Raw genomic sequence first — 12,169 nt, forward strand, 5'->3', positions numbered from 1 at the left:
GACTGAATGGCCAGAACCACGATCCAGTGTCCACTCAGCCCAACACCGCACACCTTCTCCTTCCAGAGGGAAGGGATGTGGGTTGGAGCGCTTAAGCATGTGGGGACCAGGAGCATTGGTGCGGGCACAGCGAGTGGGGCCTGAGCCTTTCCCCACCCTGTGATCAAAAAGACTCTGGTCCTTGTTGGGCCACCTTGGAGCTGGACTGTTCCAGAAGCCCAGGACACACCTCCCACCACCCACAGTATGGCTGGCAGGGTTGGTTGGGGGGGGGGGGGCGTCTAGTGTGAGGAAGAGGGAAAGGTCCAGGTTCCCCACTTACTTCCAGGGTTTCTCTTCTCCTTTGACTACCAGTGAGGGTGGGGCTGCCTTTCTCTGGAAGTGTGTGTATGTGTCGCCCTTATCAATTTTTTTTTGGCTGACAGCAATAGGATGGGGATAGAGAGGGACAACCCCCCATGCACACAGGCCTTTGGGGCACGAGTAATAGCCTAGGTCCCTGGGAAGGGTCAGGTAGGTTTGGGCTGCCTTCAAAGCCTGCAGTCCCCACTCCCAGCTCTGTCCTCTGGGATGAATGGTTCATCTGGCTGGCCAGGTGGGGGAGAGGGGTTCAGAGGGACTGGGCTGGATAAGATGCCTGATCTAGTTGGACGGGGCTAGTATCCCCTGGAGAGAAGAAGGTGGAAGTCAGGGACAGGGGCGCTGCTAACCACCCTACGGTGCACAGGACGGCCCTCAAAACAAAGAACAATCTGGCCCAAGCGTCACTAGTGTCAAGGCTGAGAGACTGTTGGGTGACATGCAGAAGTCACCAAGGCTGAAGCCATGGTGGGGTGACTTGGAAAGGAGGGAGAGGGGATCCGGGACAACTCAGTGGTTCCCTAAGCCCCCAGGCCTCCAAGGAGCAAGCACAGCAGGGTCCAGCTTCCCGGGACAACCGCACACTCCCGGGAACTGCGTGCACGTGGGACCTCTGCGGGGTGGGGGTGTGGGTGTGAACAGAAGCCCTGCGGGCCTCAGTTTCCCCGGCAGGTAAATTTTAGAGATCCAGGGACTGGGCGTGGCGGTCAGGCCAGGAATGACCACACCCCTGATGGGCTAGGCCCGTTCGGAAACCGCGCAGCTGGAGAGCGATTCTAGGACAGACGAGAGGGAATCGGTAGTAAAAAACGGGGAACGTGTGGGGCGCCTGGGTGGCGCAGTCGGTTAAGCGTCCGACTTCAGCCAGGTCACGATCTCACGGTCCGTGGGTTTGAGCCCCGCGTCGGGCTCTGGGCTGCTGGCTCAGAGCCTGGAGCCTGTTTCGGATTCTGTGTCTCCCTCTCTCTCTGCCCCTCCCCCGTTCATGCTCTGTCTTTCTCTGTCCCAATAATAAGTAAAAAAAAAAAAAAAAAAAAAAAAACGGGGAACGTGAGACCCCGCCTCCGGGCGGGTCTTCCCGGGCCTTGGGCCAACTTCGGACACAGCCGGAACGACCGGGCCGTCGAGGTCCGGGGAGGACTACAACTCCCACGATGCCGTGCGCCGCCGGCGCCGGGGAGCGAGCGACGGCCGCAGGCTAGCGGGAGGGGTGGGGCGGGGCCTCGGCGCACGTGGCGTCGTGACGCGCCGACGGCGACGTCGGGGTTTGTGTGCGCGAGAGGCTGCCGATAAAGGTTGGGTGCCTCGCGCCGGGGGCTGTTGGGAGGGAGCGCGCCCCCGCCCCCCTCCCACGCCCCCACCCCTCTCCCGCCGCTGCCGGGGCCCCGTCTTCCCGTCGGCCCCCGCGGGAAGGCCCTAGGTCTCTCCCGCTCATTCCCCGGGTCGGGGCCGCAGGTGAGAGACCGGAGGGGTGGGGGTGGGGGGGAGGGACCGGAGGGCGGAGACGTTGGGGAAATGGGGAGCGTGAAACCGGAAGGGATGCCTTAAAGGGAAGGGCGCTACTTCACCTCCGATTTTTGTCCACTAGGCCGGCTCCTCCCTCTTAAAGGGCAAGGGGCTGCTTTTCAGGGGGGCGGGGCAGGTTCTGCAGTTCCCCGCAGCTTCCCGCTTTTTATTCTCTGAGGAAGGATTATCTCGCGAAGGAGCACTGGCAGTGCCCCAAACTTTGAAGGAAGAGCCTCTGAGTCCCGGTGGCTTCCAACCAGACACTAGCTTAGCTCAACAAAGGTGGAGATTGGTGTGCCCTAGGAGCACCCTCTTAAAGGGGAAGTCGGGCCTGATGGAAGGGTGTGGTCCGGCCTTTTGAAGGGGATGCTCTTTATTGGACTAGATGGGTCCAGCTCTTCCAGAGAGCCGATGGCTCCTGTCTGAGGCGTGCTGGGCCTTCCGAAAGGCACGTGCAGCTTCCTGGGATAATTAGTGTCTTAAAGGACTTGCTTACATTTTAAAGAGGATGTTCATCTTGTTTTTTTTTTTTTTTTTAACTTTTTTTAACATTTATTTTTGAGAGAGATTGACGCAGAGAGTGAGCGGAGGAGGGGCAGAGAGAGAGGGACACGGAGAATTTGAAGCAGGCTCCAGACTCGGAGCTGTCAGCACAGAGCCCCACATGGGGCGCAAACTCAACGCAAGATCATGACCTGAGCCGAAGTTGGACGCTTAACCGACTGAGCCCCCCCCCAGGCGCCCCGAGGATGCTAACTCGTCTTTTTTTTAAGAGAATCTTTATAGCCTGTCCAGAGGGGATGCCCAGCCCTTTTACATTCAAGATGTGTGCTCACTCTGTGCCAGACGTTATTTTAGGCTCTGGGGTGCAACAGTGATTGAGATGCCACTAACATTTAGAGGGGAGTGGCTAGGGATGCTGCTAAACACTGTGCAGTGCTTGCGACTGGTCCCTCGGCACTGGTCCAGCCCCAGATCGCAACAGTGCTGAGGCTGGGAAACCCTGCTTAAAAGCAGGTTAGAAGGTGCTGAGTGCTAGAGAGAACAACAGAAAGAGGGGAAAGAGAACGGGGAGTGTTGCAAGGGGTTGCAGATGTAGGTCCGGTGCAGGGAATGTCTCCCTGAAGCGACCTGTCAGCAAGGACACTGTCGGGAAGGGGCTCCAGGCGCCGGCTAGATGGTGTGGGGGTCTGAGAGGCTAGAGGAGGTCAGGGAGGGGAGGAGGCTGTGGGCACGTATGAGATGTATCTCCTCTGAAATGGGAGCTGTAGAAGCTTGTGGCACGTTCCCTGCAGCCTCTGTGTTGGGAACATACCAGAGGTAGGAAAGGAAGAGGGGTGGAAGCAGGGAGATCTGTTTGGGGAGACTGTTGCAGCTGTCCAGGAGGGACACGTTGGTGCCCTGGACAAAGGTGACAATGAGGGGCTTGGAGAGAAGTGGCCAGGTTCCAAATATGTCCCTGCTGGAACAAGGGAACCGGCTGACGGATTGGTCATAGACGGTGAGAGAACGAGAGGGCGGTGAGGAAGAATAGAGGGGTTTTCAGGGATGGAGAAGATTGTGGGTGAAGAAGGGAGAAAGCAGGAGCAAAAAAGAAAAAGATTTGGGGCATGTTAAGTGTGAGTTGTCTGCTAGGCGTCCCTATGACAACTGTAGCAGGGTTTGGAGTTCAGAGGAGAGGTGTCAGATCTGCATTTTGGAGTCCTTCTGTTTAGACGGAGATCCTGAGGGTGAGTGAGGGCTCCCAGGGACAGAGTGTGGATGAAGAAGGAGTCCAAGGGTCGGCAGAGCCCTGGGCTCTCCCACATTCACAAGTCAGGGAGACGAGAGGGAACCAGTGCCCGAAAGCGAGGAGAGTGGCTTAAGGAGGGAGGGACCCCGTAGGGATGAGGAGGGGCCATGGAATTTAGCACCAGGGAGGCCATGAATGGAGTGGAGGGTCTGATGGTGGGTTTGAGATGGGGGAAAGAGCATGTATTGACCGCACGTTTGAGTTGCTTTGCTGCAAAGGGGATGGGGAGAAATAAAGCCATAGCTAGAGGCAGTAGTGGGGTGAAGGCTTTTTTATATTTTTAATTTTTTAATGTTATTTTTGAGAGAGAGGGAGAGAGCATGAGTGGAGGCAGGACGGAGCATTCTTTGCTGTGCTGGGCCGTCCACGCACTGTAGGGCGTCGACCAGTATCCTGGTGCCCCCCTCGCTAGGTGCCAGGAGCACCGGCCCCTCCAGTCGTGACAACTTAGCGTCTGCAGGCTCTGCCAGATGTCCCCCTGGTGTGGAGAGTCGATCTGCTTGAGAATCCCCGCTACAGTGGTTGGGATTGGCGACATTCTCGTCTGACTGCATGTATGTTTTCAGTGACCAGATCAATGGCAGGATCACCTGCTAAAAGCAGGAGGGGAGAGGAGAGGTTTGAGGGGAACAGAAACATGTCTGAGTACCACCTGTTGGGTGGGAGTGAACGGCCTAGAAAAATGCAGGTATGAGGCAGTGCCGGGAACTTGGAGATTGGTGGGCATGAGTGCAGAGAGAGACCCAGACTAGGGGCGCCTGGCTGGCTCCGTGGTAAAGCATGTGACTCCTGGCCTCAGAGTTGTCAGTTCGGGCCCCATGCTGGGTGTGGAAGTTACTTAAAAAAAAAAAAAAAACAACACTTTTTTTTTTTTTTTTAAAGGGAGACCGAAGGCAGGCGGGAAGCGAGGAGGTGGATGGGGGTGGAAGGGGCAGCGTGGCTATGGATCTGGTGGAGTCTAGGGATTTTCGATTAATGTGCCAGAGGAAATAGGCAAGCAGCGGTGGGGGGTGGAGTGTGGAATGCTCGAAGGGGCTCTAGTTACAGTGGCTGGGAACTGGCGTTGAAGCAGGGTGGACGATGAGCTCCTCAGAGGGAGCGGGCTCAAGCATGAGAAGCCGCGGTGCTAGAGAGAGCCCAGGCCATCCTCAGGGACAGTGTCCTGTCTTTAGAGGGGAGGAGCTTGGCCCTAAAGGACGTGCTTGGCCTCCTAAAGACCACGCCCGGCCTTCTCACACTTGTCCACCTCCTGGCGGGGATGGCCAGCATGCTGTGGCCGTGAGCACTCCTCCCAGTTTGCCAGAAGTTTCTGCGTTAGCACCTAAGGTCTTGCTTTGGCGCAGCCCTAGTCCTCAGGGAGGCGTCCTGCCGCGCGCCTGGGCCGGGACGCACCCTCTGCCGCTTCCAGGGCGAACGTGTGCGTCCGGGTTGAGAGGACCGGTGTTGGGGCGGAGGTGGGGCGGGGTCCCGCCTTCCCCTGACGCCGAGTCCCCCACCAGGTGTGATGGTCGGCTCCCACGCGGACATGGCGCCCGCCTCCACCTCCGAGGGGCCGGCGGAGAAGCCGGGCCCCGCGGCCGCCGCCCCGACGGCCCAGTACGAGTGCGGGGAGTGCGGCAAGTCGTTCCGGTGGTCGTCCCGGCTCCTCCACCACCAGCGCACGCACACCGGCGAGCGGCCCTACAAGTGCCCCGAGTGCCCCAAGGCCTTCAAGGGCTCCTCGGCCCTGCTCTACCACCAGCGGGGCCACACGGGCGAGCGGCCCTACCCGTGCCCCGACTGCCCCAAGGCCTTCAAGCGCTCGTCGCTGCTGCAGATCCACCGCACTGCACACCCCTGCGGGCCTTCACCTGCGGCCAGTGCGGCCTGGCCTTCAAGTGGTCGTCGCACTACCAGTACCACCTGCGGCAGCACACGGGCGAGCGGCCCTACCCGTGCCCCGACTGCCCCAAGGCCTTCAAGAACTCGTCCAGCCTGCGGCGCCACCGGCACGTGCACACGGGCGAGCGGCCCTACACCTGCGGCGTCTGCGGCAAGAGCTTCACCCAGAGCACCAACCTGCGGCAGCACCAGCGCGTGCACACGGGCGAGCGGCCCTTCCGCTGCCCGCTCTGCCCCAAGACCTTCACGCACTCGTCCAACCTGCTGCTGCACCAGCGCACCCACGGGGCGGCCGCCGCCGCCGCCGCCCCGCCGCAGCACGAGCCCGGCGCCAAGGTCTTGGTGTCCGACGCCTACCTGCACGCGCCCGCGCCCGCGCCGCCCCCGCCCCCCGCGCCCCCGCCCGTGGTGCCCGAGCTCTTCCTGGCCGCGGCAGAGACCACGGTGGAGCTGGTGTACCGCTGCGACGGCTGCGAGCTGGGCTTCGGCAGCGAGGAGCTGCTCTTGGAGCACCGGCCCTGCCCGGGGCCCGAGGCGGCGACGCCGCCCCGGGACGGGCAGGCCACCGCGGCGCCCAAGGCGGACGCTGCCCCGCCGCCCTCGCGGTCCCCCCGCCCCTCCTCCGCAGCCCCGCCTGCCGCCGCCCGCCGCCCGGTCTTCGCCTGCCTCCCGTGCGGGAAGTCCTTCCGACGGTGGCCGGCCTCTCCCCGCCACCAGCACAGCCACGGGGCGGCCGGTGGGCAGGCGTTCCGCTGCGGCAGCTGCGACGGCGCCTTCCCGCAGCTGGCCAGCCTCCTGGCGCACCAGCAGTGCCACGTGGAAGAGGCGGCCGCGGGGCGCCCGCCCCCCCAGGCGGAGGCCGCCGAGGTCACCTGCCCCCAGGAGCCCTTGGCCCCGGCCGCCGCCGCCGCCCCTGCCGCGCCGGCGCCCGCGCCCGCGCCCGCGCCGGCTTGTGCCGAGCGGCCCTACAAATGCGCCGAGTGCGGCAAGGCCTTCAAGGGCTCCTCGGGGCTGCGCTACCACCTCCGGGACCACACGGGCGAGCGGCCCTACCAGTGCGGCGAGTGCGGCAAGGCCTTCAAGCGCTCGTCGCTGCTCGCCATCCACCAGCGCGTGCACACCGGCCTGCGGGCCTTCACCTGCGGCCAGTGCGGCCTCACCTTCAAGTGGTCGTCGCACTACCAGTACCACCTGCGGCTGCACTCGGGCGAGCGGCCGTACGCCTGCGGGGAGTGCGGCAAGGCCTTCCGCAACACGTCGTGCCTGCGGCGCCACCGGCACGTGCACACGGGCGAGCGGCCGCACGCCTGCGGCGTCTGCGGCAAGAGCTTCGCCAGACCTCCAACCGCGGCAGCACCAGCGCGTGCACACGGGCGAGCGGCCCTTCCGCTGCCCGCTCTGCCCCAAGACCTTCACGCACTCGTCCAACCTGCTGCTGCACCAGCGCACCCACTCGGCCGAGCGCCCCTTCGCCTGCCCCATCTGCGGCCGCAGCTTTGTCATGGCCGCCTACCTGCAGCGGCACCTGAGGACGCACGCCCCGGCCCCCGCGGCCCCCGCCGCCGGCTCGCAGCCCCCCGCCCCGCCGGCCGCCGCTCCGGCCCCGTCTGCCACCCAGGACGTCCACGTTCTCCCCCACCTCCAGGCCACGCTCTCCCTCGAGGTGGCCGGGGCCCGCCCAGGCCCCGCCCCCGGGTCAGGCAGCCCCCAACTCCCAGACGTTTCTCCTGGTGCAGACCGCCCAGGGCCTCCAGCTCATCCCCAGCAGCGTCCAGCCCCCCGCGCCCCCGCCCCCGCCCTCTCTCCCGCCAAGCTCACTGCTGTGCCCTCCTCGGCACTGCGGCGGGGAGCGGCCGTGCAGGCAGGGCCCACGGGCAGCTGGGAAATCTGGGCAGGGGCCTGGAGTCGTATGGCTGCCAGGTCCTGGGGGACTAGGGGTTCAGGGAGGGGCCAACGCAGGGGCCAGCGGGGGAGGGCAGAGCCTCATCGTCCTGCAGAATGTGGGGGTGGGGAGGCAGGGGCACAGGAAGTGAGCGGGGTCCAGCTCCAGCCCCTCCGGCCAGCCCCGGAGGTGACCACGGTCCAGCTCCAGCCGGCCCAGGAGGTGACCACGGTCCAGCTCCAGCCGGCCCAGGAGGTGACCACGGTCCAGCTCCAGCCTGTGGCAGGCCAGCTGTCCGATCCCAGCGGGCAGCTGTGACCACGAGGCCCCCAATCTGCTGGTGGTTCAGAGCGGTGCGGCCGAGATTTGCTGCCGGTCCCGGCCCTGGGGAGCCAGTGACGGTGAGGCCGGTACTGGTGTCGTCCAGGACGTGCTCTTTGAGACGCTGCAGACGGACGAGGGCTTGCAGAGCGTCCTGGTGCTGAGCGGGCAGATGGGGAGCAGACCCAGCTGTGTGTGCAGGAGGTCGAGACGCTACCCCCTGGGCTGGCTGAGCCACCTGCCCCTGGTCCGCCGGGACAGAAACTGCTCATCATCCGCAGTGCTCCCGCCGCTGAACTGCTGGAGAATAGCAGTGGTGGGGGAGGCGGTGCCACGCTGCAGCTGCTGGCCCCACCCCCACCTGGCCAAGCCTCTGTCCCAGTGGGCATCTCCGCGGCTCCCGCCTCCCAGATGGTACAAGTGGTACCCACCGGCACTGCACCTGGGGGCATGGCCCCGCAGGCCCTCCCCTCCATCCAGATTGTCCAGACTCTGCCCGCAGTCCAGCTGGTGCACACGTTTTGAGTAGAACCACTGCTATCTCTTCTTGCCCCACACAGAGACCCGGACTCACTGCTTGGGCTGGGCTGGGGGGGGGGAGCTGCAGGCTGGGCTTGCTAATAAAGACCAGAATCTCCTCCCCTGTGTTTTGTTTTCTTGGCGATGGGTGGGATGAGGGGGGAATGTCGTGGTCATAGCCACCGCTTGGGAGCTCAGAGTCTTGTAGCTTTTGCTTCCTGGCTCCCAGGTGACTGACTGCGATTTGGGGCCAGCCACTTCTATGTGAGGTTCTGTTCGTCCTTTTAAAAAGATGCAGTGGGGGGCGCCTGGGTGGCTCAGTCGGTTGGGCGTCCGACTTCGGCTCAGGTCATGATCTCACGGTCGGTGAGTTCGATCCCGCATCGGGCTCTGTGCTCACAGCTCAGAGCCTGGAGCCTGCTTCAGATTCTGTGTCTCCCTCTCTCGCTGCCCCTCCTCCGCTCTGTCTCTGTGTCTGTCTCTCAAGTAAACATTAAAAGAAAGTAAAAAGATGCAGTGGTCGCCATAGTGGGGAAGCATTAGAGTCTAGAATCCTGGTTCTGTTTGTTCGCTGTAAGTCACCCCACCGCTCCCCTCATCTGAAAGAATGGGTGGCTGGGAGTCCTTATCCCGAAGGTCCTCCCAGAGAGCCCAGGTGGGCTGGGGTGGAGGTTCCTGGGCGGGTTCTCTGGGAGCTGGTGGGCCCAGGATGCGGCCCCTCCCTCGAAGGCCCCGGAGCCAACGAGAACTAATCCGCTCCCATCACCGCCCCCCCCCCCCCCCCCCCCTGTCCCCCACGCTCGGCTCTCCGCTTGTTTAGCAACCAGGGAAGGTCGGGAAGAGACCTTGCGCTCCTCCTCTGCGGGCCGGGTAAGTACCTTGCCCGCCGGGACCCGCCTGCGGCTGCCCCTGTCTCCGCCCCCTACCCCACCCCCGGCGGGGTCGCCGCGTCCAGCTCTGGTCCCTCCCGGCCCCCCCCCCCCCCCCCCCGCGCAGAATCCTGCCTGGACGCTTGGCAACCGTTGCTAAGGCCGAGTGCAGGCCCCGCCCCCACTGTGCGCGAGCTTGACGTCACTTCCGCAGGCGACCCCTTCCCGACCCTGCCGCCCCCACACCTAGTGGGAAGATTGCAGCCACCTGCGGAGGTTCTTGCGGGCCTGCTCCTGCGGCGCGGGTCGGGGACGACTGTGGGGCAGGGAACGGGGTCCATGCCCTGGCTGGGGCGGGGGGCGGTGTTCCGCCGACTCCCCAGGGCAGTCCCTGAGTCTGGGAGCGAGCCCCGGCTTGCAGGGTGCTGACGTCCGCGGGGCGTTTAGGGGGAACCGATTGAGCACCGCGGCGGGCGGGGGCGAGGGCCGGGAGACTTGACAAAGGTCGCCGTGTGGAGGGTGAATCCCGAGCTGCGCTCGCTTGGGGGCCCCGAGCGTTCCCAGTGTCCTGATCTGGGACACGCTGCTGCGGGTCCCCTTCCCTGGGGCGCGGTGGGGACCAGAGGTGCCCTTCAGTGACCTGCTTGTTTTCACCAGGTGCACGCCTGCTCCCTTCGGGGGCGCGGGAGCCTGGGGGCTGCCATGGCCCCCAGCCACCTGTCCGTGCGGGAGATGAGGGAAGATGAGAAACCCCTGGTGCTGGAGATGCTGAAGGTGAGGACTGGCGCGAGGTGGGGGGCGGGGGGGGGGGGCTCGGCGGCGGCATTGGGGCGTCTTCAGCCACCTGCCTGAGCCAGCCCGGACTCCTGGGAAGGGATCTCTTCCTCCTAAGCGGCTTCTTGGCTCGGTCCCTTTTTCTAGTGCCTTCTTCCTACCCTTAGGGTCAGAAAGGTTTTCACAGCTGGAGGGCCGTGGGGCGACCCTGGCACAATTGCCTCCTGGTCTCAGACTTTGAGTCTGCCCTGCACCAGCCCGCGGAGCCCGTCCTCCTGCCCACACTCTGCAGAGCAGAGCCCTGGGGCCCCCGCCTGGGACCGCATCTCTTCCCTCTCCCAGTCCTGCCGCCCGCGCCTGCTCGGAACTGGGCTGTCCTCTGTCCTGTTCAAGGCCTCCGCCTTCCCTGAGCCTCACACCTGCAGCCCCCCCCTGAACTGGGCGTCCCCCAAGCTCCTGATGCACTCACTCGTCGCTCCGGGTGCCGGGAGCAGATTGTGTCCTGTCCCCTGCCTGCTCCTTGGCTGCAGGGCCCTTGCCCATCTGGGGGCCCCTGCCCCCAGTGCCCGGCACTGTCCGCTCCCTCTCTTTTTCCCTGTGTCTCTTGCCACCGGGCCTCCCTCCTCTGACTGCTCCTTCTGCCCACAGGCTGGCGTGAAGGACCCGAGAACCGCGTGCCTTGCACGCCCTGACACGGCCACCAGCCCTGCTCCTCCTGGCCGCGGCCAGCAGTGGCCTGCGCTTCGTCCTGGCCTCCTTCGCCCTGGCCCTTCTCCTGCCCGTGTTCCTGGCCGTGGCGGCCATGAGCTGGGCCTGCGGGCCCGATGGGGCTCACTGCCCCCACCAGGCGGCCTGGGGGCCCGTGGGTGGCAGTGCGCAGCTCGGTGACGTGTGTGGGGTGCTGGCCCTGCCCCAGGCTCCGGTGCTGGGGACGGGGCCCGGGTCACCCGCCTCTCCGTCTCTCGCTGGCACCGCCGTCGAGGTGTGGGCAGGCGGCTGCTGGCCTTTGCCGAGTCCCGGGCTCGAGCCTGGGCGGAGGCATGGGGGAGCCCCGGCCCGCTCGTGGTCCCAGTGGCTGTGGCAGCTTGGGGCGTGGCAGGGATGCTGGAGGGGTGCGGCTACCAGGCTGAGGGCAGCTGGGGCTGCATGGGTTTACACGCTTGTAAGAGAGTTCAGCAAGGACCTGTGACCGGAGCCAGCCGGGAGGGAGATCACTTCTCGAGCACTCACCGTGTGCAGGTCCTCCCTGTGTGAACCCCCAGCCCCCTGGGGCCCACAAACAGGCCTGCAGAGGGCCAGTCGCCCTGCTGCAGGCTGATGTCTGTGTGTAGTGCGTGAACTTCTCAGAGAGGTCAACCTGTGCGGGGGTTTTTGCGCACCGAGAAATCTCGTCTGTCCGCAAAGGCGGCCCCCTTTGTGGTACGGGCCTGGGAGAGATGTGCGGGGAGGAGGAGAGGGGGCCGGACGAGCGTGCCCGCCTCTGTGGGTTAAGACTTGGGGCGGGGGCACCCCAAATGGGGGACACAGCCCTCCTGGGAACGGGGTGGAGTGCGATGGCTGCAGGGGATGAACAGAGCCTCTGCAGGGGAGGGTCATCGGCCTAGAGAGGCCTGGGCAGGGGCGGGGTGGGCGCGGGTGGCGCAGGGCTGCCCGAGGCGGGCCCCTCCCGGGAAGGTGAGCCGAGAGGAGCGGCCAGACCCATCTGGATTTTTACACCCGATTGTTAATAAAGCCTGGTCTCGCTCTCTCTGATGCCTTTTCCAGTCCGTCTCTGCACACCACCCCCCTCCTTCTGTCTGGCTTCTGCTTTTCCCTGAGTTGACATTAATTGTTGCTGGGGTGCTGGACGGGGAGAAGGGGCGGCGATGAGCTCACGGCAGCCCCACTCCCTGCCAGCCTCTGACTCACGCTCCCCATTACCGAATTTTTTCCGCCTCACAGCCGCCTGGTGCAGAGAGAGGGGGGCGGGGGGAGCGTGTGTGTGTGTGTGTGTGTGTGTGTGTGTGTGTGTGGCGGCCCCCTCCCTCAGCCAAGACTGGACCCCTAGTCCTTCGGCCCGCCCCCACCCCCAGCTCCCTGGAGTTCAACCACAGCTCCCACAGACAGGGGATCAAAGAGTTTGCATTGAACCCCATGGGGGGGGGGCAGACGGGGGGTTCTGTCTCCTTTTCCAATCAGGAAGTCCTTCCTGGTGTCTGGCTGCAAGCCTTCTTGCTGCTGAACCATGAGCCCCAGATGTACCGGGTCCCCCCAGCCCAGCTGCTA

The 12,169-nt window shown here is 64.6% G+C and overlaps 2 protein-coding genes across 2 annotated transcripts; both read left to right on the plus strand.

Annotated features, from left to right (window-relative positions):
- Positions 1-1,735: 1,735 nt before the first annotated feature.
- On the plus strand, positions 1,736-8,380 carry ZNF628 (zinc finger protein 628). The gene is given in 8 exon segments (XM_030298232.1): positions 1,736-1,815; positions 5,158-5,490; positions 5,493-6,885; positions 6,887-7,213; positions 7,215-7,543; positions 7,546-7,726; positions 7,728-7,909; positions 7,912-8,380. Coding segments are annotated over 7 exon segments (3,096 nt in total). The 5' UTR covers positions 1,736-1,815; positions 5,158-5,162; the 3' UTR covers positions 8,268-8,380.
- Positions 8,381-9,170: 790 nt separating this feature from the next.
- On the plus strand, positions 9,171-11,656 carry NAT14 (N-acetyltransferase 14 (putative)). The gene is given in 9 exon segments (XM_030299643.1): positions 9,171-9,406; positions 9,788-9,904; positions 10,553-10,578; positions 10,580-10,704; positions 10,707-10,754; positions 10,757-10,783; positions 10,786-10,809; positions 10,812-11,056; positions 11,058-11,656. Coding segments are annotated over 8 exon segments (603 nt in total). The 5' UTR covers positions 9,171-9,406; positions 9,788-9,832; the 3' UTR covers positions 11,094-11,656.
- Positions 11,657-12,169: the final 513 nt, after the last annotated feature.

This window comes from Lynx canadensis, chromosome E2 (genome assembly GCF_007474595.2).
Source record: "Lynx canadensis isolate LIC74 chromosome E2, mLynCan4.pri.v2, whole genome shotgun sequence".
NCBI classification, from domain to species: domain Eukaryota; kingdom Metazoa; phylum Chordata; class Mammalia; order Carnivora; family Felidae; genus Lynx; species Lynx canadensis.